The sequence below is a fragment of the Brienomyrus brachyistius genome, chromosome 16 (assembly GCF_023856365.1).
Source record: "Brienomyrus brachyistius isolate T26 chromosome 16, BBRACH_0.4, whole genome shotgun sequence".
NCBI lineage: Eukaryota > Metazoa > Chordata > Actinopteri > Osteoglossiformes > Mormyridae > Brienomyrus > Brienomyrus brachyistius.
The window spans coordinates 20,128,897-20,151,421 of NC_064548.1; the positions used below are offsets into that span (position 1 = coordinate 20,128,897).

The 22,525-nt window shown below is 49.5% G+C and overlaps 1 protein-coding gene across 5 annotated transcripts in view; it reads left to right on the forward strand.

Moving 5' to 3' along the window:
• The window catches only part of LOC125710240 (protein unc-80 homolog), a 47,811-nt gene that overhangs the window by 4,372 nt on the left and 20,914 nt on the right, over positions 1-22,525 (forward strand). For 2 of the 5 annotated variants that reach the window (XM_048979778.1, XM_048979780.1), the window contains exons 7-26: positions 224-288; positions 419-561; positions 3,003-3,264; positions 3,636-3,770; positions 4,033-4,249; positions 5,242-5,382; positions 6,071-6,339; positions 6,475-6,825; positions 7,916-8,047; positions 8,482-8,641; positions 10,492-10,640; positions 11,915-12,078; positions 13,891-14,099; positions 14,704-14,810; positions 15,477-15,624; positions 17,537-17,709; positions 18,242-18,454; positions 19,098-19,233; positions 19,312-19,445; positions 20,518-20,695. In XM_048979778.1, coding sequence (XP_048835735.1) covers positions 224-288; positions 419-561; positions 3,003-3,264; positions 3,636-3,770; positions 4,033-4,249; positions 5,242-5,382; positions 6,071-6,339; positions 6,475-6,825; positions 7,916-8,047; positions 8,482-8,641; positions 10,492-10,640; positions 11,915-12,078; positions 13,891-14,099; positions 14,704-14,810; positions 15,477-15,624; positions 17,537-17,709; positions 18,242-18,454; positions 19,098-19,233; positions 19,312-19,445; positions 20,518-20,695 — 3,486 coding nt within the window. Of the gene's footprint in view, positions 1-223; positions 289-418; positions 562-3,002; positions 3,265-3,635; positions 3,771-4,032; positions 4,250-5,241; positions 5,383-6,070; positions 6,340-6,474; positions 6,826-7,915; positions 8,048-8,481; positions 8,642-10,491; positions 10,641-11,914; positions 12,079-13,181; positions 13,272-13,890; positions 14,100-14,429; positions 14,475-14,703; positions 14,811-15,476; positions 15,625-17,536; positions 17,710-18,241; positions 18,455-19,097; positions 19,234-19,311; positions 19,446-20,517; positions 20,696-22,525 lie in introns of all 5 variants that reach the window. The other 3 variants (XM_048979775.1, XM_048979776.1, XM_048979777.1) reach the window with 3 other exon arrangements.

A 22,525-nucleotide genomic window follows, 5' to 3' on the forward strand; every position in this document is an offset into this window, starting at 1 on the left:
GCCGTGACTGTGTATGCAGGAACCTGTGTGTGATTTTAATTAGAGACCGGTACATGTGGGGCTCACGGTTGGGTGAAATGTGCACTGGGGAGCTGAAAGGTGTTGAGGCGAGTGAACACAGGCGTGTGAAACCCTCTTAAAACCCGCCCGTGTGTCAGTGCTTAAGCGCCCTGCCATCGTGGACACCAGCCGTCTTTCAGCCTGTTGTGTTCACCCCCTGCAGCCAAAAGGAACTCGCCACCCAATAACCAGTGCAGCCCCGGTGGTCCCAGCAACCCTGGTCCAATGGTACGTGCCTCCCTGCCTTATGTGTCCATCACCCATCTCCTCTGGGATGCTTTCTCAAGGGGACGGGCTCAGGGAGGGTTTTCGAAAGGCATTTTTAGTTATCACTGATTAACTCTTTTGTTTTTCTCAGGGTTTCCAGGTGGTGTGTGAAACCACCCAATCGGATTTCTCCCCTGTGCTGACGGGCAGGCAGAGCTGTCGACGTGGAAATTCTGTGGAAGGAGGCGGGCCTTCGCAGCAGCTTCCTCGAGACAGGGGGCTGGCGCAGAAGAAGTATGTCGATGAGCACTGAAATAAGCGCACTAACCGGGCGTGCCGAGTAGAAGACTGGTCTCCATCTAAGCTGCTTGTTCATTAGATCGTATGTGTGGCAGGTCTTTCATTTCAAATTGATTCCTTAGTAAGACGAGGACCCAGGCTACCTCCAAGCCCCTGGTTTCTTGGTGTTTGGCTGTGTGTGCCGCACAGGTGAGGGTGGAGGAGCCTGTGCATGTTCAGCTTGCTGGTGACATTGGCCTCCGTACTCCCGGGTGCGACCCGGCACACCCCAGGCGCTGATAACGGGACCCACACCGGTTTTACCGGCGAGATAATCGCACGGAAGTAATCGGGTTTGTTTTTATGCTCACTTTCGGCATCGAGAGCTTAGCGGAGCAGGAATATAACAGAGCTTAACGTTTGGCTCCTGCTCTCTGCAGTTATTGCATCATTTATGACCGGACTTGCAAGTATGGTAAAGTACCACATGCGTTTTTGTCGCAGATTAAGTATAAAAAGCACATGGTACGACGGGAGCTTGTGGCAGTTCTGCCTCGAGGGCCTTCAATAAGCCTTTTCTCAAATCCATTTATTTGTGATGGCAGATGAACTGCGCTGATTCCACTTCCTAATCCTGTCAGGCGGCAGTTCGAGATGTCTGACGCCCAGTCTCGTCTTGTAAAGTCTTGCGTTCCTTGCCTCTGCTGTGTCACGGTAAAGTTGAAGGTCACGTCTGCAGCTTGCTGCGTCGCCGCCGTGTTCGGAAGTAGGGATGAGACTAGAACAGAAACGGAACCAGTTCAAAGTCACCGAGCCATTCATTCTGGCCTGCTTGCAGTAAATCGGGGCGTCTCTGGGGTCCACAGAAAAACGAATCCTAATAAGCTCAGAGTGGGAACCAATACCGTAACGTCATCATGACTAAGCCCCTCCTTCACTTCCAATCCCATATCTGCACCTCGGTTTACCACCAATCAGAGGAAGGAGACGAGCACAGAAAAACTGCTCATTAGTGGCGTGACAGGGGAGGCCGACTGCTTCTTTCTGCTAAAGGGCTTCTTCCATGGAAGTCCCGGGACCCAGGGGACAGCAGGTCTCTTCAGACAGGCTGAATTTGTTAATGACTTTGGAGGAGCAGGAGTCAAATGTAATCACACCGAAGATGTGGGAGAGGGTTGGAAAGGAGCTGAAATATTAATGCAGCTCCAAGGAGCGGAATGACTACATGGACTAGAATTATGGCCCTCATCTGTCTTTTAATATGATGCCCTTCTTTTTCCTTTATTATTAAGGCCTAGATTTTTCTTATTGTTGGTGCAGAACAACAGTTCTGTAGAGCTGATTAGGGAGGAAGACAGACGGGCAGGGTAAGGTGAGGCTGTGTGAAGCAGATAGACAAGGTAAGGTGAAACTGTGTGAGGTATACAGATTAGCGGGGTAAAGTGAGGCTGTGTGAGGCAGACAGACAGGCAGGGTCAAGTGAAACTGTGAGGCAGACAGACAGGCAGGGTAAGGTGGGGCTGTTTGAGGCAGACAGACAGGATAAGAAGGGGCTATGCGTGGCAGACAGACAGGCAGGGTAAGGTGATGCTGTGTAAGACAGACTGGCTTTACTTGCGTCCCTGATTAATGCAGCACACACTGACAGCACAGCACTGCAGATCTGAAGCCGTCATCACTGGCAAGCCGATGACGCTGATGTGGTCGCCACGGCAACCTGGCTACAGCGGGACACCTGACATCATTCAAAATGCGCAGACACGTACACTGGAGTGGGGGCGGAGCGCGTGTTTCACAGCATGCAGCCTCCTCTCCATCTGAAGTGCAGAGGCATCAGGCACTCGGCTCAGATATGCTGAACACGGCCGCGGTCTGACAGCGTGACCTTCATTCCTGCACCACGGCACTGTCTTGCAGTCTCTGGCAATGCCGCAGATCCTGCAACAGAATCTCCAAGCATGTTCTGGCCGGTCTGGTCTGTGCACAGTACAGCTCTAATTCCCATTCCGTCTGAGCTGCCTTCATGTTTCTCTTCCAGAAACGTTATTATATTATTAACTGTGAGGACCTTCACAGTGATGCACATATTTCAGCTCGATAAATTGCCAGAAATAATGTTGCCATCATATTTCATAATATTGTAAGCATACTTGAAACGGACGGGGATCGCTAAGTTACTTCAGAAGTACTGGTATGTGAATTGGACTTTTTGTCGTTGATGACAAGCATCAATGACAGAGAGTGGATTTCAAAATCTGCTTTGTTTTGTGCGATTCAGCTTAATCAGTGTCCATATGGCACAATTTTCCGTGTTTTCACATTGACAATAAACTTGTTGTGCAAGTCCCCCCATATGTATCTAGTTCTGAGACTGTTGGATAAGGAACAACATCATGGCAATAATCAAGTTCAGGATAGGAGACCGGCTCAAAGCAGCTTCATGCATCGGCCCACAGGTCCCACGGTGGCCTTCCCATGATGCAGCGGTCCCGTTACGCCACCTACTTCGACGTGGCCGTGCTTCGCTGTCTGCTTCAGCCTCACTGGACAGAGGAGGGCGTGCACTGGGCCCTTACCTTCTACCTGCAGCGTCTCCGGCAGATCCTGGAGGAGAAGCCGGAGAGGCCGGCCGAACTGCATGCCACGCCCCTGCCCCGCCCACGTAGCAGCTCCATGGTGGCCGCTGCCCCCTCCCTGGTCAACACCCACAAGACACAGGTAACGAGAGCAATGGGAGGGCAGGGTGACATGGGGCTTCTACAGCCCCCCCCCCCATTCTTTCTGAATCCACCCAGTCACTGGTCAGTCGTTAAACGTTTCCAGTGGTTATTGTAGGCAGTTTTAAAGAACAGTAACAACGACAATAATAAAAAACTTTTCATACATGAAACTGCAGCTGAAACTCCTTCGTATTTGGTATTACAATAAGAAACAAAGACCATGAAGATGTATAAAATATGTCAGAGGTCAAAGAAAGTGCCCGAAGAAGGAATAAGAATCTGAGAAAAAATGGTAAATTTTGGGTGTGGGATACCGACTCCTCCTCTGCCCCCCCTCCCCCCCCCCCCCACCCCCACCCCCCCACCCAGGACATGACCCAGAAGTGCAATGAAGAGGAGAAATCTTTGAGCTCTGAAACCTTCTCCAAAGTGTCCATGACCAACCTCCGGAGACAGGCCATCCCTGACCTCGCCTCTGACCTGGGCATGAACATCTTCAAGAAGGTATGGACGTGGCACCTTCTCACACAGTTCCACCTGGAGATTAGTCCTGGAGCTCATGGAACCTGGAAAGATCATTGAGCAGACCTTCTTGCTTTCTTGCCTGGAGAAGAAGCACTGTTTCACTGATCCATGCCGGCTCTCCCTACTCTGTTGTGCTTGGTGCTCGTTGCATTGAGTAGCTGATCTTCATCCTCAGTTTAAAGCCAGGCCTGTCTCCTGAGGTGCCTACCAAAGGTCAGCTCAATCTCCTTCCCTCCCCCAGTTTAAGAATCGGCGTGAGGACCGGGAACGCAAGGGCTCCATCCCTTTCCACCACACGGGCAAGAAGCGGCAGCGCCGTATGGGCGTGCCCTTCCTCTTGCACGAGGACCACCTGGATGTCTCACCCACACGCAGCACGTTCTCCTTCGGCAGCTTCTCAGGCCTGGGGGATGATCGTAGGGGCCTGGACCGGAGCGGCTGGCAGGCTACCATAATGGGTATGGTCAAGTACCAGCAATAAGGTGTAATGGTTAAGCCCCATTGGCTCTTGGGGGTAAGGAAGCCTGTGTGCCTGAAAGCTCATTCACTTAAAAGTCAAATCAAAATAAAAGACCTATGCTTACCTCTCACTGTGGCTCTGAGGCTTAGGAACTTATTAAAAGGGGAGGGGTGGGTTTTTCTAATCAGCCAGCTGGCTTTGCCTTGTTTGTCTCCGGTTGCCTTGGTACCTGTTAGATAACTCGGTGAGTCAGCGTGAAAAGTAGGTCAGTCCTTTGTGCAAGTGGCACCGTGGGACCATTGCAGCTCCGCTTCGGCCTGATGGGCATATAGAGACATGCCAAATTCAAATAAACTTTCTCAAGGTTGGTAGGTTTACGTGCGTTCGCTTCGAGAGAAGGGATTCAGACCCCAGTGGTTCAGTGGGTAGCTCTGTTTCCTCATGTTTGGGGCGTTTGAATCCCGCACTTTCTGTGTGCGTGTGGAGTTTACGTGTACTTCCCTTGTTGCTGGGATTTCATTCTGGTTTTCTCCCGTTGTTCAAAGCACCTATAAATTACCCATAATGTATGATTGTGTGTGCATGCATGTGTTTCCTGTGGTGGACTAGCAACCTATCCAAGGTGTACCTCCATCCAGTGTTTCACAAACCAGTCCTCGGAAGCCTTCTTCCCAGCTCCATGGCAATCGAGAACAGATATTAGGTGTTCTTCATTAGTTGGGAGCTGAGAAGGAGCAAAAATGCAGACTGTCTGGGGATCCCAGAGGACTGAGTTGAGAAGTACTTCCTCAGTCTTATGCAGTCTGTGATAGGCTCCACCCCCACATCCCCCCCCCGGCACCCTTAAATAGTATAAGAGGTTATAGGATGGATGGGTCAATGTATTATGAACTGGTTTACTTTTGGATCCTTTGCCTACCAGTTATGATTACAGCCTCTGGGCCTGGAACGGTGTCCTGAATGGTCCCTGTATCTACTCGTGCACTCCAGGGAAATTCACAAGGCGGGGCAGCACGGATACGGCTGGAGACATGGACAGCTTGGGCGCCAAGCACTCGCACTCTCACCACACTCTGCTGAGGGACTTGCCTGACCATTCCAACAGCCACAGCGACAACACCGTCAAGGAAGGTAAGGGGGCACCCTGACGAGAGAGGCAGCTCTCTGCATAAACTGGAGCACTGTTGAGCAAGATGGCAGTTCTTATAACCTCTGAATATTTTCTGTTAGCATCTGAAGCTGCCTGATTTTGTTGGGTTTCTATGGCCCCAATATATACCAACCATTTAAACAGACCTATCAAGGCTGAGCTGGATGTGGAAGTTCAGGCTGTGAGATCAAGGCTGGAGTACAGCTCTGGGACTTTTCCATCCACTGAAACCTTTAAAGCAGTTGATGGATTGATAAGTCAGGCTAAAGGCAGCTCAGCAGGACGCTGCAGACTATTATACGCCTTCAAGCCCAATGGGGCCCAATGGGGCCCAAACGGGCCCGACGGAGCCCAAGGGCACCCAAGCTCAACAACTAATTCAAGCCAGACTTTTTTCAGAATTTTTCGCGCATTCAGGCTTTTGAAACATTGCATTTGAATGTATGACAAGGCGCCCATGTGTTTATTGCATGTGCATGAACCTACACAACATCACATTGTAAAGGTTGGCGTCGGATTTAAGTCGGTCTCAGGCTCCGGATAATATTCGGGCTCGGATCAGGTCAAGCCTGAATGCCATGGGCTTAGGCCGAGCTCAGGCTGACATATCAGGACCTTACAGGCCTATTGGTTGACAGCCCCTCAATCCACATCTCCTCCATCCTCCAGTGCGTTCCCAGATCTCCACCATCACCATGGCAACGTTCAACACCACGGTGGCCTCCTTCAACGTGGGCTATGCCGACTTCTTCACGGAGCATGTGAAGAAGTTGTGCAACCCGGTACCAGCGGCCGAGCTGGTCAGTGAACCTCTGGCGTGTGCCAACCTTCCCCGCAGTCTGACTGACTCCTGCATCAACTATTCCTGCCTGGAGGAGGGCGACAACATCGACGGCACAAACAACTTCATCCTGAAGAACGGCATGCTGGACCTGACCGTGAGTGAGACCCCAGCAAGGACAGTCTCAAATCTTAGTGGTCATCTGTGATCTGTGTGGTATTGGGTACAAACCTAACATGTTAGCACCTTATCTCAAAACTAGCCTGTCTCCTTGGTTTGGTCCTTCTTGCAGGCCGTGATGCACGCGCTCTATGCGGTGCTGGCCCACGATATCAGCTCACGCATCTGCGACGTGGCCCTCAACATCATCGAATGCCTGCTCCAGCTGGGTGTGGTCCCCAACGCCAGGAGCAGGTCCAGCCACATGGAAGACAAGGAGAATCATGAGACGCGCACCAAGGAGACCGTCGGCCAAACCGCCACCACCTCCCCGTGGGGCGTGCCCGGGGCCGCCGCGGGTGCACCTGCGGGGGGTGGCGGGGGCGGAGACGGCGGCGGAAGCGGAGGAGGTGGTGGAGGAGGTGGGGGAGGTGGGGGAGGCAGTGAAGATGAGGCTAAGAACAACAAAGAGAAAGAGAGCAAGGTGGGTGGTTCCTTCAGCCCTCATTAAATCTGCAGTATGGAGCCCCGTTAATCAGATGTCAGTGGCCCCAAAAATAGCCACAGCTATCATGCGCATGATCAGGCTGTGTCAAACACAGCTGCACACGCAATGGACGATCTCTCCTGGCAAAGTGTGCTGAAACAGCTGCGAGAATGACGAGGGACTGATAAGGATCCTAGCGTGTGTGCATTAAAAACAAAGAGCCCCTATCAGTAAAGATGACAGCCTTAATGTTTCTGTTCAACATCTATTGTCTTGCCACGTTTTATTTATGTGGTGTATGTTCTCTCCCTGGGCGATGTAATCTGATCTGAAAATCAAAGCACCTTTTAATACAAACGATTTTAGTATTGATTTCAATGTCTAGCAACTGCTTGGTATGAACTGGCTATCCATCCAGGGTGTTCTCCTGCCTTCCACCCTTTGCTGTCTGAAATGGCTTCACCTCTCCACCCAGCCCCCGTCACATGACCCTGTATTGGACAGGCAGCTGGAAGATGGATGTTTTATACAAGCTTTAAAGACTAAAAAATATGTTTGTTTTTTTTTTTATTATTTCTGTCGATCAGGCCACTTTACCATCAGGATCTTCTCTGCGAGGTTTCAAGTTGAATTGAACATAGGCAGGTCCTGAGTTAAGAAAGTCTGATTTATGGACAACTCATACTTAGGAACAGACTGCCATAAAGGCTATTAAATTAAACATTTGGGTTAAATACAATGGATCATATTAAGGAACACACGCATAACTTTGTAATGCTCGTGAAAACATTGCACGGCTTCAGCGGTTTATCAGCTCACGGTACGATACAGCACCATATGTAGTTACTTTTATTGTTACTGTATAATTAATATTACTGTATAATTATTATCATTATTATTATGTACTGTATTGTTATTTTTCCAGCTAACCTCCAAATTCGACTTAAAGACAGACTTGGGGAACGGATCTCATTGATAACCTGACAACTGCCTGTACACCAGCATCATCAGATTGACAGAGCATATTGTACCTCTGGGCTCAAATTTCTACCAGAGTAAGAGTTTTCACCTCCCCCCGTACTTTCAGGAGGGTGCCCCCCCACTGAGCACGCACCGGCTGGCCCTCACCATGCTCATCAAGATTGTGAAGTCTCTGGGCTGCGCATACGGCTGCGGCGAAGGCCATCGGGGGCTCTCAGGAGACCGGCTGAGGATGCAGGCGAGATGCTGAGTGTGGAGGATGGCAGTGGAGTGTAGCTGTAGGGTATTGATGATGTGGTATGACTGTGGAGTATAGATGATGTGGTTTAAGTAATCCACTGTACAGTAGGTATGGAGTATGCATGATGTGCTGGTTTGGAGTATAGATGATACATGATCTACTTTGGGTACACAGTATAGTTGGTGGAGTTACATAGTATGAGTGTGGCTGTGGAATATTAGTGGCTGTAGGTTATAGATGACAGAGTATACATGATGTGTTGTGGCTGTGGAATATGCAAAATGGAGTATATATGATGTGTTCTGAGTGTGGAGTATAGATGATATACTATGGATGTGGTAGAGATGTAATCTTTATACTACATTCATTCATGGTTAGCCGCTTTGAAAACTCTCTCCTTTCACTAGTAACAACTCTTGCAACCGTTTCAGGCCCAGAGCTGTCTAACCCGGCTCTACAAGTTGGACAAGATGCAGTTCCGGCAGACCATGAGGGAATACGTCACCAAGGACTCTCTCAACAATGTGGTGGACTTCCTACATGCTCTGCTGGGCTTCTGCATGGAGCCCATCACAGACAGTAAGGGGACGTGTACGTCATACCGACGTGTAGCGCTGCTGAACATGCGACTGCTGTTTTAGAGACAATACTTCACATGAGTAACTCCATAATGGAATATTTTAAGCAATGCGAGACTCGGTGTTTTAGTTTAGCAGAAAAAAAATTCTGAAAAAGAAATGTCTTAAAAACATACTGAAACAAGGCACTTTATATTCCAAAGAATTTATAATGAAAGAATTTAATTGTTGATTCTGTGCTGGATATGCAAATATACAAGATGGATGGATGGATGGATGGATGGATGGATGGATGGATGGATGGATGGATGGATGGATGGATGGATGGATGGATGGATATAGCCAGTAGTTGACATCAAAAACGTTGCTGGGTGTAGAGGCTGAGCTGGCACTGAACGTAGTTTTTTGTAATATGTGGCTGCTTATCATGAGTTTCCAAAAGTCATTTGGGATGTTAGTGGCAGAGCCCAGCAGACCCAGTTACATCTGTAACTGGTCTTCAGCCCCACTGGCTGGAGAACTGGCGTCCTCCATGATGCACTCTGGTCTGTGATTTACATTCTGATATAAAATGGCAATTTACATGTCCATGCTTTGGTCACATAATAAACACAGACAGTGAGTAGTGTAATACTGGGCAGACTGCGGAGGATAAAACTAAGCTTAAGTGGTTCTAGATCCTATTTATGAGGGCATCAGCCACCACCCACCGTATTTTTTTTGTCTTAGTGCCCCTGAAAAGTTGGCATCCTGCATTTCTTTAGATTGAAAGTTGCAACCTTACTGAGGGCTGAGCCCCACTAAGAGTCAGAACATAGAATTGATCCTGAAGAGCAGTATGGTGGATTTTTACCCCAAGGGGAACCAAACTGACAGTGCAACAGGGAACCGGTCTACATTTGCATCCCCTAGTGGAACAAGATGCATTGTCGTGCGTAGGCAAGTTCTGTATATTCTGCAGCTAGTGCACAAATGTTCCACCACTCCCATGTGAGATTCCAGCTATCGTGCACACCTCAGCTCTGTGTTGGACTTCCAGTTGGATCCTTCATCGATCGAGCCTGTCATCCATCGCCCTTCCAGCCATACCCCTCTGCACCAGAAGGATTAAAGATGTTTCCAGGCAAAATCGCTATGGCCACTTCATTCTTACAGCTATGCAATTGCCACTGGCAACAGTGACCTTGACAATAAGGTTAAATAGACAGGGAGCAACTGGCTTTAGTACCTTCTCTTCCAGTGATGGGATAGTTCTACTGCGGATGAGATCTGCGGATGATAAAGAACCACAGAGGCCCGTAGAGGAGTCTGTCTGTGTGCCTGTGAAACAGAGGCAGAGACGAGAGTCTGTTTGGTTTGTGGCTCCATGTTCTCTCTCAGTGGGTTTGTCTGTGCTGGTCTGACACCAACTGTGCCCAAATCTACTCTACTGCAGAGTCCATCAGTGCAGGTGAGAGGTCCTGGAAGGTGGAAAAATAATCCTGGGTAGATACATTACTGTCCAAAGCTAAAAAGGCTTCCACAGGCATCATGTCCCTTCTGGTGCCCACAGTCTAGGGAATGTCCTCGTTTGCACACTCTAGATTTGACCCAGAAAAAAACATCGCCATCCATCTGAAATGAAATACCTAACAACTATATTTAAAGGTCTTACCCCATTTTGAGAACTTTAATCTTTGGAGCAGGTTATGTACTTTAGTAGGATATATATACATAATTTAGACCGCAGACTCTCTTCATTTGCTTCTCACCTGCGCTTGAGTCGTGGGATTTGGGTTCCCCTGCATCATGTAATGTGTGGGTCTGACCTGAAAACACCCCTGTCAATGTATTTAGTGGTTTGTCCTCTCTCTTTGCCCCCAGACAAAGCCGGCTTTGGAAACAATTTTACTACAGGGGACAGCAAGTCTGTAGCACAGAGCATGGAGACGGTGGTCGTGGGCTGCATGTTCAAGTCCCTGATAACACGCTGTGCTTCCACCACCCACGAGCTGCACAGCCCAGAGAATCTGGTGAGATTTCACAGCCATCAGCAAATGGACACCCATCCCGGCACAATCCGGCTCACCCAGATCTTGCATCTTCTCAAGATAACCCTTAGATGTGTTTTTTTGAGATTAGAGAGACCCTGACCTGATCAATTGTGAAACACCACTCAAGACCAGGATACTCTTCAATACACGTGTTCACTCACACAGGAACAGAGGCAATAAATGAGCAGCTGAACTCCAGTCAAAGTACAACAAGGAGCCCGAGGCATTTAAAGGGTGTGGTAGAGTACAGCAAAGGGCCCAAGGGCATATAAAGGGTGTGGTAGAGTACAGCAAGGGGACTGAGGGTGTATAAAGGGTGTGGTAGAGTACAGCAAGGGGACTGAGGGTGTATAAAGGGTGTGGTAGAGTACAGCAATGGCCCGAGGGTGTATAAAGGGTGATGCAGAGGCCCTTGGGTTAAGTGTGTGGATCTAAGGCTGCGTAATGTTGATTAATCCATGATTGTGTCCTCTATAATACTCTAATAATCTGTTTATGAGCCAAGACATTTTGAAAGATACTATTCTTTTATTACAGAAGAGAAACGATACAGCTGAAATCACGAGTTCTGCTGCAGTTTCATGGCTAAGTACAAGCTTGTGCCTTCAGCACTGACCCAGTGTCCACAGTGACGATAGTGTCACTTACGTCCAGTACGTTTAGCCTAGTTACTATTATCAGGCGCTGTCAAGTCCATGTTGACTCCTGCTCCCCATATAGACATTGGTTCACCAGAATATCCTGTCTTCTGTCTGGGTCTTTCTGCTTCTTCACTGTTCAGATGTTAATCCAGTTCACCAGTATTATTATAGAAATATACCTTTTGCAATACCACCATGGTGTCTATACTGAATATGCTGTTGCATGATGGATGAATGGGTGAATGTATATGTACTATATATACTCTTGGCATGCGGAAATATGTTGAGTGATTCAAGCCCCATGGTCTTCAGCGTTTTTTGACCAATGGGGAGGGGGGGGACTTTTCTTTTGTAAGTTGGTGGGAGTTGGGAGATTTCCAGCATCCCTGGAATGCCATTACTGTCATATCAGCAAGCTGTCCGTCGTCACCTGCCACTCCATACCTCTACTTTGGTTCTCACTGTGTAGCGGGTCGTAGCTGTGATGCCTGTGGACACGTTCTTCCACTTATTGCACTTCAGATGCTTTTATATTTGGTGAAAAGCAGAGAAAATCATTTTTCTTTGTCTTCTCTCCATGTTTATGTCTCTACACACACCCGTCACACACAGGGCCTGTACTGTGACATTCGTCAGCTGGTCCAGTTCATCAAGGAGTCCCATGGGAATGTGTTCCGGCGAGTAGCACTGAGCGCGCTCCTGGACAGCGCGGAGAAGCTCACCACAACAAAGAAGCCGGAGGAAAAGGAGGAGCCCAAGCAGACTGGGACCAGAAGGTGTACTTCATTACACTTTCATTACACCTACATACCATTGACATTACAACTACATCACACTCCCATCACACTCTCATTACAACCCTAATTACATTGCAATCGCACCCTCATTACGCTGACATTACACCTACATTACACTGCCATCATACTCTCATTACACCCTCGTTACATTGACATTACACTCCCATCACACCCTCATCACACCCTCATTACATTGACATTACACTTACATTACAGTTCCATCACACCCTCATCACACCTTCATTACACCTACATTCATCTCCTCTCACCCTCATTACTCCCTCTTTACACCTAGATTACACCATCTCCCACCTTGCACCCTCATTACTCCTTCGATACTCTCTCATTGCACCTACTTTACACTCCCATCACAACCTAATTACATCCCATCACTTCGTCATTACACCGGCATCATACCAACATTACTCCCGCATTGCACCCTCATTACTCCCTTATTACTCCTACTTCACGCAGTCATTATACCTTTATTACACTCCCATAACATCCTCATCATTTCCTTATTACACCTCATCGTCCATCTTTGCACAGAACTCTCTATGTAAGTGATTCACACACCTTAAAAGTAACACAGCTGGACCCTTGTGTCTGTGACGTCTGGAGGTGAAACCGTAGAGACCACCTGCCCATGCAGCCGCAGTCCGTGTCCCCGTCAGGAGTCTGCCCCGAGCCGTGTGGCTCTACAAGAGAGCATAAGTGGCATCCTGTGGCTCGGTTAATTGGGTCAGCGGTGACACAGTACTACCGAAAGTCTTCTGGCTTCGAGCCCAGTGACGCTTTCGGTTGGGGAGTCGGGTGTCTGTCGCTCTGGGTCAGTCTTATGAGAAGCAGGGTATTGTTCTGCAGAGGAACGACTAAGGCAAATGAGACAGGTCAGTTTTATTAGGTAGCGCTATATGGGTTAGTTAGATAAGGCTGGTGATGGAGTGGCAGCTTCTGCAGGAATTATGATCTGTTAGCCTTGTTGACTGTGTGTGTGTGTGTGTGTGTGCTTCTGTGTGCGTGTGTATGTGTGTGTGTATGCTTCTGCGTGTGTGCGTGTGCTTCTGCGTGTGCATGCCTAGGTCCGAACCAGGGGAGAAGGGACAGCCCTCCACTACAGCCGACGAGTGCCGCAGTCTGATCTCTAGCAGACCCCCCCAGACCCCCGAGCAGTGAGTGTACCCCGCCCTGCACCGTGGTCACTGAGCTGAGCACCCCCTAAGAGGCTCACGCGTCCTGCTGTCGAGTCTGGGTGCCAGTGTTCTTTTAAGAGCTGTGCTGATTTAGATCATCAGCAGAAATCACGCTGTGGAGATAAGTGCACTCACCTGAACGCTCTGCATCCTGTACACCAGTGTTTCTCAACCTGGTCCTCGGGGACCCACAGACAGTTCACATTTTTGGTAGGGAGCTGGAAGGGAGCAAAAACGTGAACTGTCTAGCAGGGAGCACAGAGGGAGCAAAAATGTGGACCGGCTATGGGTCCCCAAGGACCGCATTGGGACACAGTGCTGTATGTGAATTCCCTGTGCTTTTCTGCAGAGGCTGCTGTCCACAGGCTCGTAGTTCCTTTCATCACGTGCCTTAGACCTGGTGATCTGCTCTAGCCCAGTGTTTCCCAAACCAGTCGCTGAGACCCTCCTGATGGACCATCCTTTTGCTCTCTCTCAATCCCCTGAGACCTGAGAGGGAGCAAACACACGGATTGTCTGGGGATCCCCAAGGTCTGGTTTGAGAAACACTGCTCTACCCATCTTGGCCCAATCTTTACCCCGATCCCGTGTGTGTCAGCGAGGAACAGATTCCCGGAGCATTGCTGGGTCGAAAGGACTTCTGGAGGAAGATGTTCAAGTCGCAGAGCGCGGCTAGCGACACCAGCAGCCAGTCGGAGCAGGACACCTCGGAGTGCACGACAGCCCACTCGGGCACCACCACAGACCGGCGCTCACGCTCACGCTCTCGCCGCATCTCGCTGCGCAAGAAGCTCAAGCTGCCCATCGGTGCGTAGGGGCGCCCCCTTGTGGGCGGAGGGGTGTAATGCAGTTACTGATTACACCCATCTCAGGATTTCGCATGTTGTCCAGTAGCTGTAGTATGTGCAGATTGTCCAGCTCAGAACTCAAACACGCTAATAAATCTGTTGAAATGAAGGAAGTTATGATTGCGGAGCCGGGCCTGTGGACGGTAATGTCACCCTCTTCTGGAGTCTTCTTTCAGAGACACATCCATGTTTTGATCTTATAGTGTTGGAGCAGCCAGCCCTTTATCAGGAGGAAGCGTGAAATTTATCTCTTGTGTATCTTTCTGTCTTGTTTTCCTTCTGTACCCAGCATGCCACAGGACTGTCCGCCTCCCACTCACCCTCTCTGTGTTACGTATGTGCGTTTGTGGCCTGACTGTTCGTCTGTGTGCGTACGCTCTGCCTCGGCGCGTGTGTGCGTGTACGTCGGAGTGTTTCGATGGCGCCTCTGCGTGTCCGTGCGTGCTCGTGGTCACGTGCAGTTCCGCGTGCCAAAGCTTATGTGCGTGCGTCCAGCTCGGTGTCCGCCCTGCCAGACATCCATGCGCTCCATCCCCTCTCCTCTCACCGCCGTCTCTGTGCAGGAAACTGGCTCAAGCGCTCGTCTCTGTCGGGCCTGACGGACGGCGTGGAGGACTTGCTGGACATCAGCTCTGTGGACAGGCTCTCCTTCATCCGGCAGAGCTCCAAGGTCAGGCGGCCTCAGTGTGGCATCGATTCAAAGCAGGAACTGCAGATGTGGAAGTCAGACTTATGAGTTATTAACTACAAGCAGAAGAACATGGTGGCTTGTGCTATAGACACATTTCTTTAGTGCAGCGGTATTCAAACTTTTCTTCGATGGGGCCCCCCTAGGACCCATATATTTGTCCTGTCCCCCCACCCATACGCAGACACACAAAGTAATATGCATCGTCATATTTTCTGCTTCTGCTTGTTTTAGGTTTTGCTTTGCCATCACATTTTCTTTTAATGCTTCTACCGGCTAGAAGTTTCTCGCCGGTTCCTCCAAGTATGTAAGCATTAACGGAGCAACTTTCCCACCGTTACTTTTCGTCACATTATTAGTAGTTGATGCATTCAATACATGGCGCCTTTATTTAAATTATTTTAATTTGTTAGCATCAGATAATGTGCAGAGGCATATAATGTGTTATTTTTAATATTTCTGAAGGTAGCACAATTCTTGAAATTTCAAACCCCGCCCACAAAATTCTGTTTGTTTTTTTTTCCACTCACCTGTGCCCCCCCCCCCCCCCCCCCGGCAATTCCTGCATGCTTCACCAGGGGACACGTCTCACAGTTTCAATACCTCAGTGGAACCCATGGTGTGAGTGACCTCTGTCGCCCCCTACAGGTGAAGTTCACCAGTGCGGTGAAGCTGTCAGAAGGCAGTGCGGTGGAGTACAGCCGGGACGAGGAGGAGAACTTCTTCAAGCGGCTCGGTAAATGGCGGTCTGGCCGGCGGAACCCGTCCAAGCTCCACCACCCCGAAGAAAAAGATGGTAGACCCCCTGGGGGCACGCCCCCCACCCCGTCCGCCCGCTCTGTCTGTGCGTGTCCATGCTCAGTCCCGTCGTGACTCTCCAGCCATCGTCCATGCAAAGCTCTGTGTCTGTGACCGTCGCTGCTCGCTGCATCCAGCAGGGGGCGTGCCAGCGCCTTATGAGAAGTTCACTCATGATTTGAGGTCTGTCTGCACAAATTCATCCTTGTCAGAGACTCTCCCCAGCCTGCTTCTGGCTCAGCTGCTCACTGGCTCCCGTCCTGATCTGGGCCGGCTGCCTGTGACCCCGACCAAAATAGATTATTTTTATTATAATAAGTCTCTCAAAGCTAGATGTATTGCATTCAGCCTTTCAGTTTTGCCAGTGTTTATCTTACAAGGCAGGTCCTGGTGCTATAGACAACCATTAGAATCATTAAAGGAAATTAAAGACACTGCTCTTGAATATCCCGTCTCATATATGATCTTTGACATTAAGTAGTTAGAGTGCGCAATTACATAAAGACACGGATTCTGCACCAGACGGATTAATGGGTCTGGGGCATTTTACCGCATTTCCATCTTGGGGTGGGGGGTTAGAATGCAGAAGTTTATGGAACGCATCTGGTCGCATCTGTGGCTATTAGTGGTATTGCTGTCTGTCTTTTTACTTGTCCCTCACCCCTCCTGAGATTTCATGCGTCTCGTGTCTGGATGCTCCCATTTATTTCGGCGTGTGATTGTCTTTGTGTTCACTCGTGCTTTTTTCTTGGCCGTTTTCGTATCTGTTTCTGCTCCACATCTGTGTCTTTCTTGGCTGTTTTGCCTCGAGTTCTTGAGATTTGCTTCTTTGTGGAAAGATGAAGATGAGCCCCGCTACGTCCGTACAGTAGGTGCTGAAGGTGGACCAGTAGGAGATCAGGCCCCCTGCTGTAGTAACTGAATGTCTTAATCTGAGACTCAGCTGTCGAATCCTGTTGTCTCTGTCGACGTCCCAGTTGTGTGAAGGCATTTTGTCAGTGTGAAGGGTCCTGGTCTTCTGCTGGTTGTAAATTTGTCTTAATAACCCTAAACCAAAGAGTGCAGAGTTGCTCTATACCTCTTTAATCTTCAATTTTAAATAGTTTATTGCATTTTTGATAACTAGCCATAGGCACTTTTGACTGGCATCCATTCTAGGGTCAACTGTAGCCTTGTGCCCTGTGTTCCCTGGTATAAGCTCCAGCTCACCTCCCCCCGGGTTAATCGGTTATGGGATGGATGGGTGGATGGATGTACACCAGTCTATAACGGGCACCAGCACACAGCACTTGTTGCTTATGTGAGTTTTACTTATACAAAAATCTGCAAAAGGAAAAATAATAATAGATGCTTTATCGACCCCTGTGGGAAAATTGTCTTTACACTTCACTCAAATCTTTGTAGTGTAAGCTTTTTGCAAAGGGCAGCCACCTGTTGGGGCACCCAGGGAGCTGGGGGTTAACGGCCTTGCTCAAGGACCTGCAGATGTGCTAAGCGACCTTCTCAGTACAAGCACACAGGCTTCGACCACTGAGCCACACGCTGAATGGTTCAGAGAGACAGCCAATCAGATTGTAGAGAAGGTGGGTCCAAGGAACTAGAGGAAGCAGGACAAACCAATCAGATATCTTGGTCCCGCCTCTTCTAGCTGCTTGGACCCACCTCCTCTACAATCTGATTGGTTATCTCTCTGAACAAATCATTCTTTCTTCTGCCCTCAGAACATTTTTGTGTAAGTAAAACTCCCACAAGAGTGCATGTTTCATCATTAGCCCCAATGACACTGACTTTGCAGAGCTCCACACCCATGGCGTCAGAAGCAGGGGCTCTGGAGATGCTCTCCTCTCGCAGGCTTGCAGTGGCCACAGCCGGGCAGTGAGGAGATACTCTTTTCCGTGACTTTCTGCCAGGGTGTCATGGCTTCCAGGAGCGGCTGGCTGCCAGTCAGGATGTTATGAAGAACAAGAACGTGGTGAACCTGGGCGCCATCCGGCAGGGCATGAAGCGCTTCCAGTTCCTGCTGAACTGCTGTGAGCCAGGCACCATCCCAGACGCCTCCATCCTGGCAGCTGCCCTGGACCTGGTGAGGGGCCTACATGACTCTGCAGCTCCCCCATCAGTCCTGCGGCCGTGTCTGTGACTTGGCAGATTTAGTCAGAGATCACATGCAGGATTAAAATTCCCATGATGAAGCACGTTATTGCCTATTTGTGTGAAGGGTTTTTAATTGATTATAAAATCCAAAAGAATGTGTTACAATATTATCCATTTCTAAGGCTTTCCAAGTATTTCTTTGTACTTTGTACCTCATGTGAACCTGGTAAACGTCTGAATTAAAGTGGAAGATTTTGGTTGATGCAGCTTCCATGACATCTGATTGATTTCCAAGACATCTGATTGATTTCCAAGACATCTGATTGCTTAGTTCCGCCTCCTATAGTTCCACGGACCCGCCTCCTCAACAATCTGATTGGTTATCCCTCTGAACCAGTCATGTTTCCTTTTCCCCTCAGAACATTTTTATATAAGTAGAACTCCCATGAACGCTCATGTGGCCCTGGGTGGGGATGTGAGCGTCTTTCTGCCTTGACAGGAAGTTCTCCTGTGTTGTACAGGAAGCTCCTGTGGTGGCACGGGCCTCCCTCTTCCTTGAATGTGCCCGTTTCGTCCATCGCTGCAACCGCGGCAACTGGCCGGAGTGGATGAAAGGCCATCATGTGAACATCACCAAGCGAGGCCTCTCTCGGGGCCGCTCCCCGGTGGTGGGCAACAAGAGAAACCAGAAGCTTCAGTGGAATGCGGCCAAGTACTTCTGCCAGTGGGCCGATGTGAGTCAGCCAGTGCTTACGCTCTCACTGCTGCCCTATGGTGGTCTGCACGCAGCTCCCAGGGGTGCCAGGCCTGGTCATGTGACCAGAATCTCACTAGTTGTGAGTGCTAAGGTTTTTTGTTCAAGACAGAACCGGCTTTCCTCAGTAAATATCCCCCAACCATTATACAGTACAGGGTCTGGGGTGCTACACTCTTATGTCCTGAGTTATTTTTTGTGCTTTATCTTAGAAACCGGGGTGGCATGGTGGTGCAGTGGTTAGCATTGTTGCCTCACACCTCTGGGACCCGGGTTCGAGTCTCCGTCTGGGTCACATGTGTGCGGAGTTTGCATGTTCTCCTCATGTCGTCGTGGGGTTTCCTCCAGGTACTCAGGGTACAGTCCAAAGACATGCTGAGGCTAATTGGAGTTAAATTGCCCGTAGGTGTGCATGTGAGAATTAATGGTGTGTGAGTGTGCCCTGCGATGGGCTGGCCCCCCATCCTGGGTTGTTCCCTGCCTCGTGCCCATTGCTTCCCGGATAGGCTCTGGACCCCCCGCGACCCAATAGGATAAGCGGTTTGGAAAATGGATGGATGGGATGGATCTTAGAAACCCCCTTGATGCGTATGTGTGTATGTATTTTGGTGCCCCTCTCCTAGGCAATCGGTACCCGCCTGAGCGAGCTCTGCCACTCAGACAGTGAGAGTCCCGCCAACATCCTGGGCTTCATCTACGACGAGGAGAGTAAACGGCGCATGCGAAAGGAGGATGAGGAGGAGGACTTCTTAGATGACAGTGAGCCCGGTGTCTCTGACCTCTTACATCGGCTCTGGTGGTCTACAGCACCGCGACACTAATGGTCTTGTCCTGCAGACACGGTCAACCCGACTAAATGCTGCTGCCCGTTTGCCCTGAAGATGGCCGCCTGTCAGCTGCTACTGGAGGTCACAACCTTTCTGAGGGAGACTTTCCCCTGTCTCCCACGGCCCCGCGCTGAGCCCCTAGTGGTCAGTGACTTGTCTGGACTGAAAACATTCTTCAATAGTTATAAAAAGTCTATAGCAGGGATGGGCTATCTTATCCACAAAGGGCCAGTTTGTATGCAGGTTTTTGGGATAACCTTTAGGTCAGCTGTTCAAACCCTGGTGTGAGAACAGGTGTGAGAAACCCAGTGAAATTGGCCCTATCTGAATAAGATTGGCCACCCCTAATCTATATCAATAGTTCTGAAACAAAGTTGTCGACCTTGATGGGGGGGGGATTCAAATGTTTGTGTGTGAGGGACCAATAAGGCCAGGCTCGAAGGTGCAGCGAAGTTTTTAAAGGAAAAGATGTTTTTATTACAAACATTTACAAAAAGTGCACAACAAACGGCACGAAAGTGGCAGGAATTCCGCTCCATAGTGCAGCATTTAACATTTAGGGTTAACATTTATATTTATATTTACATTTAGCATTTATGTTTAACTTTTACGTTTAATATTTACATATAAAAATATTAGCGACTTTATAAGCAGCCCCTTTATAGATGAGGGCCTAAGCTTTAACGTTGTGTGGCTGGTAGAGCAGCCATCACAGGACAGCTGAGGCCCTGGTTAGCACAGGCCCCGGTTAGCACAGGCCCTGGTTAGCACAGGCCCCGGTTAGCACAGACCCCGGTTAGCACAGGCCCCGGTTAGCACAGACCCCGGTTAGCACAGGCCCCGGTTAGCACAGGCCCCGGTTAGCACAGGCCCCTGAGCATCAGCCCAGGTACGCCTGTGAATTAAAGCACTCCTGACAACAGTACAAGTTCTTGACTAGTGGTTTGGGGGGTGACATTAAAATTATCCTACCACTAGAGGGCATCTTAGTTTGAGAACCATTGGTCAGTAGGACTGAACACTGTAAGCGTTCAGGTTGAATGCCCATCATGGCGCTGCCTTCCCACTTCTCAGTGTCCCTCCGGGCTCCTGTCCTCACAGGCCGCTTTTGCCATTTCAGTCCGTTGACCTTCTCATTCTCTGCCTGTGTCTTTTTGCTCCGCACACTGACGGCTGTGACGTCTCTCACCTGCCATTATTCTGACTCGTCCTGCAGGACCTGGAGAGCTGTCGCCTGCGCCTGGACCCGGAGCTGGGCCGGCACCGCTACGAGAGGAAGATCAGTTTTGCGGGGATCCTGGATGACGAGGACAGCCATGACTCGCTGAACAGCAGCAGCCACACGCTCAAGTCTGACACAGCCTGTGATGACAAGAAGAACCAGGAGCCCCTAGGTTAGGTTACAGGTCGAACCCGTATGGTCACGTTCAGTGTACTGACACTAACTCACTGCATGATGCACTGTCACATTAGACCTAGATGACTATGGGCTGAGTTTGGAATGTCAGCTTATCCACTCACTCACTTTATAGTGTTCACTGTATAAAACACTGACTAGGGTACAAGGGCGGTCAGGGTTTGATCCGTTTCAGTCACTAGGGGAATGTTATGCTGCTGCATAATTATCTGTAATGTTTATTGTAATGTACTCACCTATGCAAGCATGATGCAGACTGTATTATGTACTAATCTTCAACATACTATTCAAATACATTAAAATGGCATTTTATTTTTAAACAGCGGTAGTCTCGCCACTGTGGTTATAACTCATGTCCAAGTATTTCATAAGCACGCTACTTAACAATGGCTAGCAGTTACTGTTCAGACCGAGCAAAGTTTCTCAAATATGGTTCCAACATTTACGTGACAGCCTGCAGTGCACAATGGTCTAGGTAGGGTACAGCTCCCGATGTAGGGTACAGCTCCCAATGTAGGGTACAGATCCCGATGTAGGGTACAGCTCCCAATGTAGGGTACAAATCCCGATGTAGGGTACAGATCCCGATGTAGGTACAGCTCCCGATGTAGGGTACAGCTCCCAATGTAGGTACAGGTCTCGATGTAGGTACAGCTCCCAATGTAGGGTATAGCTCCCGATGTAGGGTATAGCTCCCGATGTAGGGTACAGCTCCCAATGTAGGGTATAGCTCCCGATGTAGGGTATAGCTCCCGATGTAGGGTACAGCTCCCGATGTAGGTACAGGTCCCGATGTAGGTACAGCTCCCAATGTAGGGTATAGCTCCCGATGTAGGGTACAGCTCCCGATGTAGGTACAGGTCCCGATGTAGGTACAGCTCCCAATGTAGGGTACAGCTCCCAATGTAGGATATAGCTCCCGATGTAGGGTATAGCTCCGGATGTAGGTACAGGTCCCGATGTAGGGTATAGCTCCCGATGTAGGTACAGGTCCCGATGTAGGTACAGCTCCCAATGTAGGGTATAGCTCCCGATGTAGGGTATAGCTCCCGATGTAGGTACAGGTCCCAATGTAGGGTACAGCTCCCAATGTAGGATATAGCTCCCGATGTAGGGTATAGCTCCGGATGTAGGTACAGGTCCCGATGTAGGGTATAGCTCCCGATGTAGGTACAGGTCCCGATGTAGGTACAGCTCCCAATGTAGGGTATAGCTCCCGATGTAGGGTATAGCTCCCGATGTAGGATACAGCTCCCGATGTAGGTACAGGTCCCGATGTAGGGTATAGCTCCCGATGTAGGTACAGGTCCCGATGTAGGTACAGCTCCCAATGTAGGGTATAGCTCCCGATGTAGGGTATAGCTCCCGATGTAGGGTACAGCTCCCGATGCAGGGTACAGCTCCCGATGTAGGTACAGCTCCCGATGTAGGTACAGCTCCCGATGTGGGGTACAGCTCCCGATGTAGGGTATAGCTCCCGGTGTAGGATACAGCTCCCGGTGTAGGTACAGCTCCCAATGTAGGGTACAGCTCCCGATGCAGGTACAGCTCCCGATGTAGGTACAGCTCCCGATGTAGGGTACAGCTTCTGTTCGCTATATTTTGATGTGACTCGTGGAAATTTTATAGTGCATATATAGTGAATGAAATATACAGTTGGCAATTTGAACAATACTACGAATTTGCTGATTCACTATATAATGAACTTTCTGAATACAGTCATGGTCAACTTCCTGATGTGGGACCCGCTGCAGGATTGTGTTCCCCATGTACACTTCTCATAGCCAGAGTAGGTTGGGTGCATTAG